The sequence below is a fragment of the Coffea arabica genome, chromosome 11e (genome assembly GCF_036785885.1).
Source record: "Coffea arabica cultivar ET-39 chromosome 11e, Coffea Arabica ET-39 HiFi, whole genome shotgun sequence".
Taxonomy (NCBI): Eukaryota; Viridiplantae; Streptophyta; class Magnoliopsida; order Gentianales; family Rubiaceae; genus Coffea; species Coffea arabica.
In genome coordinates, this window is record NC_092331.1 from 14,069,597 (window position 1) to 14,074,503 (window position 4,907).

Sequence of the window (4,907 nt, forward strand, 5' to 3'; positions counted from 1 at the left end):
GGGCAGGCGGTCCGCCGAACCCTTTGGTTCGCCTTAGGGAGAGGTGGGGCTGTCACATCGTTGAACTTTAGCAGCACTATTCAGCCTAAAATAGATGGTCAAAAAGAAGTTGCCAATTGATTTTTTAAGGAATTCGGTGCATTGCATATGTGGAGAGCGACCTAAATATTGGGATCATGCTCTTTCCTAGGCTGAGTTTGCTTTTAATAGCGCAATTGATGGCTCCATTGGTTGGTTTCTATTCTCTATTATATATGTTCAACCTCCTAGACATGCATTAGATTTGGTGCAGCTTCTAAAGGTTGGTTTCTATTCTCTATTATATATGTTCAACCTCCTAGACATGCATTAGATTTGGTGCAGCTTCTAAATGTTTCAAGTTATAGCATTGCCACGAGGAATATGGTTAAGGATTCGTAAGCTATACAAGTAGAGGCGAAAGTGAAATTGGAGGCAACTAATGCTAAACTCAAAGCTTCTGCAGGTAAACATTGTCATGCTATAGTATTTGAAGCAGGTAATGAGGTGACAGTTCTTCTGCATAAGGAGAGGTTTTCTATTGGCAAATATCACAAGCTACAACCAATGAAGCATGGACGTTACAAGATTCTTCAACGAATCAATCCTAATGCTTATGTAGTTGATTTGCTAAGTTGTATGGGTATTTCATGTACATTTAATGTCTCAGGCCTTTTTTTCTATCCCCCTTCAGAGCAGCCTTTATATCTAGATTTCCAAGACAACTCGAGGGCAAGGTCTTCTTAAATGGAAAAGACTAATGTAGAGCATGTTGCACATGACTTCTTGGACAAGAGGAACTGAACAAAGGAAGGCATGGTTGAGCGATGCGAGACAGACTTAAGAGGAAATCTAACGCCAAGTTTGGCCTCATGACTGACACTGGACATCCTATTGATGAACTTCAGAAAATTTCCAGCGTGAAGACCAGCATCATCACTGGTGCCAGACATTATCGCGACTAGGTCGTTTTGTGCTTTGTTTTTCCATTTTCAGTTGTAATTCGTTTCCTTTTTCAATTAGAATTTGTTACCTATATATAGGCATACTAGGGCTATTGTTATTTGATTTTTATCAACTTTTATCAAGTTATCTAGGTTTTTACTAAATTTCTCTCAAGCTTCTTGAGAAACAAACAAGGTTCTTTCAAATCTTTCCGAAAGTTGATCGTGAATCACTCCTCTGTTATTTTTGGGAATCGTTCGTGAAACAACTTCTTCGTACCACTTCCGTGTCAAATTGCACCTAGTGCCAAACATTAGGACCGAATTTATATTTGTTAAAACTTTAGGTATTAAAACTGAACGAGTGACAGGTAACTTGTGACATGCTTGCTGATTATTTGGTTTTCATTAGCAATTGCATTCTTGATATGCATTACAATTGCTAGGTGGTTTTCAACACTACTGGAGCTGTAGCTGTAGTTAGTTTTCTTGACCAAACACACCATGCAAATTTCACCTTTCTATTTTTCTACATTTTTTGTTATTATAGTCAAACTAAAAGGATTATAGACCTGTGCAATTTTGTCAGGAAAAGTGTAAGGAAGTAAATCTAGCAAATCTTGTCAGCGCAAGTGCTATGGAACATCAAGATTTGTTGATTTTGAACTGTAAACTTAGAGGTACCTAAATACAACAACACCATCCAAAGAAACTAGTTTCCTTTCATGTTTTAGAAACCACAGTTTTCATCAACAACAAAACTTCAACTGAGAATACATCAGGTATAAAAGCAAAAGAAATAGCTCATTCTGAAAATCTAATCTGTTCCAAATGGCCTAACAAGGCGTCCGATACATCTACATGATGATTGAACAAAACTTACATCACCTCTAGTGGCTAAATCACTAATACATTTTGTTTCAAGATCATGAAGAACAAGCTTTACTCCATCAATCTGCAAAAGTAATTGCCTCTTGTTCTTTGATAAAGCTAGAGGCGTCAAGCTCCAAAATGTCCAACCAGCCATTGTAACTGAAGTTAACTTGGTCCAAGATTTTTCCACTCCATAATCTTCCATCACCCAGATATCAGCACCAAATCCTCCACCTACGTCATAGTACAATATTAAACAAAGGGATCCATTCAAGACCTTCAAGTTATGCTGAAAATAACCTAGAGGCCATGGTATCATTGGACAAGGCATTTTCTGAAATTCTTCATTGCTAAGATCAAAGGAAATGATGTAGATAACGCCATTCAATCGCCTTTCCCTCATGAACCAGTGTAATGCACCATCAGCAAGGACACAATCTAGGGCACAGTAATAGTGGTAGTTCGACAGTTTAAATGGAAAATGCTTCATCCTTCTCCATGAGTTCTTCTTTGAGCTATAAATGTAGACTTCATCATACCAACTCGATTGATCTCTATCACATAGATCTGAAAACCTAATCCTATTCAAAACTTTGTACTCATCATTCACATGGTCATACCCGAATCCAAGATGAAAAATAGCTCTACCACGGGTGTGATATTCAATTGGGAAGAGGGTAATTCCCAAGACTTTTGAATCCATGGGTTCCACAAAATAATTTTGTCTGTGTCTGGATACATCAGACAAAGAAGTCCATTGCAAGAGCCTTTCAAACAAACTTCGCTTCGAGAGTAATCCGAAGGGCAGTTGAGCTGTTTGGCACTTGCAGTAATACTGGAGCTATCAACTTCAAGATCCAAAACTAAATTGTAAAAGTTGTTCTGGTTCAGGCCAATAATTTTGATCCCACTGGGGAAATTTGCTTCTTGGTAGGCTTTATTGAGATGTATTTTGATGAAATTTGAGCTATCAATTAAAGCACGACATGATTTTGAAACGCGCCTGGGTTGTAGCAGAGAATCAAATGGTAACCTCAAAAGTACATTTGCAAGCAAATGATTTGGAAGGTAATCTAGGTGTAGATATCTTTTTTAATTATGAGCACTAATTTCAAACATAGATTAATCTTTCCTACACTAACAGTGTATATACTGTTATCGTTAGATTCATAATATGTGTACAAAAGTTGAATTTCAAATTCAAATTTTGTATAATTATCATTCATCCAATGCTGACAGTATATATTAGATTTACTTTTCAAACATTACCTAAAAAAAATTAATATCTATTTATGCAAGTCTCCTAATAAACAAACTCTTAGTTTTCTTACCTTAGTTAAGGTAAGGAAAACACTACAAATTGGAAATTACAGACAAATAAAAGAAAATTCAGCTATGTTTAGAATTTTATGTATACATGATTGACTTAAGTTGTAGCCAAAAGCCAACCTCTAAACCAACGACGACTTTTGTTGCCTGATCAAGCAAGCATCGGATTTTTCCCAAGTTCGTTCAACTCGTCTCAAACATCCACCCTTTAATTTCCAAAACTCCAATATTTGAAGGCAAGACTATTTTCTTTTTTCCTTTGCAATTCCTTTACATTTTAATTCATAATCATTAATTATTTAGACACTTATCTTAAGTTTGTGGTATAGAAATTTTATTTTGATGATTATTCATTTGTCAATTGTTCTTATTCTAAATTTGTATCTTAGAACTTTTATTTTAATTTGCAAATGATTAATGTGTTTTTATTAAAATTAGTTAATGCTTATCTGATTTTGTTCTGTGAGTTGATTTTCATGTTTTGCTTTATACTTTCTCTTTTATTTTCCAAAAAACATTTATTTATTATTTATCATATATTAAACATTAATTGTAAGACTTTGATTTCAAGTTAGTATACATCATTGTTGTGATAAATTTTTTTGTTATACATTGTTTGATTGTTCACCCCCTAAGCTAAACTCCTGCGCCTGTCCCTGATATAGTGAATCTTTTTTGCACACACTGAATTGATTTTTACATGGTCGGTGTCTTTTCTATAATGCAATAATGGTGATCATTTTGGTAAACAAAGATATCATATACAAGCATTTATTAACATTTCGTTCAAGCTAAAGAATGAGTAACTTGAAAATGTGTAACTTCTGATCACTCAAAATTCAATTGCAAAGAAGACTCTATCATCACATGCGAAACTTACTTTGTTTTTTCATAAAGGATACCAATAGATTTGTAGAAACACAGTTTGAAGAAATTTAATTTTTTTTATGTGAGTGAAAATTGGGAAACTCAATGCTTACTGTTCCTTCATATTTTTGGAGATTTTCGTTTTATTGCAAGGTAATGTTGATAGGAAAACCCACTGCTTGGACCTATTTTATATCTTTGGAGATTCATTTCTCTTCCTGTATTGCAAATAACTTTTTATTGCAGAATGGAGCAGCTTTTCCTCTCTCTCTCTCTCGTTACCGTCAATCATTCTTGAGGAGGGTTCCACGGGAAAACAAAAAATTGAAAAAAAGTGTTGGTTCAATTAGGAATGCCCATCTGGTAATAGTGGACTAGTGGAGCACCAGCTCGTTATCCTTCCACTGCCAGGAGCGGGAAGTTCTCGTTGCTCTGTCAAACCAGCCTCACGCAGTGCCCTCCACTTTAGGAGCCAAGCGGTCTCAGCCTCCGCCAAGTCCGCATGACCCAGCTCTTCGCTTGGAATGGGCGAGCCAGTGAATAGCCCTACCGGTCCTACCATCTGAGCCAATCCAACGTTCCAACACATTAATGCCCCTGCTCAGGTTACAAGCTTGTGCTACCAAGCTCGGCGTCAAGCTGCCTTGAGGAAGTTGCTTATAAAGCACTAGTATGCATATCATTTCTTCGATGTGGGACAAATTCTATTCCGTTTCCATTCAGGAGTTCTGTGTGTTTTTATAAAGAAACCTGGAAAAATTGACAGATTCGTTTTCTTATAAACACACGTCTTGATATGGGACACACTTCAATGGAAGCATTAAAAATGTACATATGGTAACTGGGGTGAATAAATGCTGGGATTATTGTCACTGG

The 4,907-nt window shown here is 36.2% G+C and overlaps 1 protein-coding gene across 1 annotated transcript; it reads right to left on the reverse strand.

Moving 5' to 3' along the window:
• Window positions 1-1,779: 1,779 nt before the first annotated feature.
• On the reverse strand, window positions 1,780-2,538 carry LOC113718080 (F-box protein CPR1-like). Its single transcript, XM_027243002.2, has one exon. The coding sequence runs from the start codon at window positions 2,536-2,538 to the stop codon at window positions 1,780-1,782; it is 759 nt and encodes a 252-aa protein (XP_027098803.2).
• Between the last annotated feature and the right edge of the window lie 2,369 nt (window positions 2,539-4,907).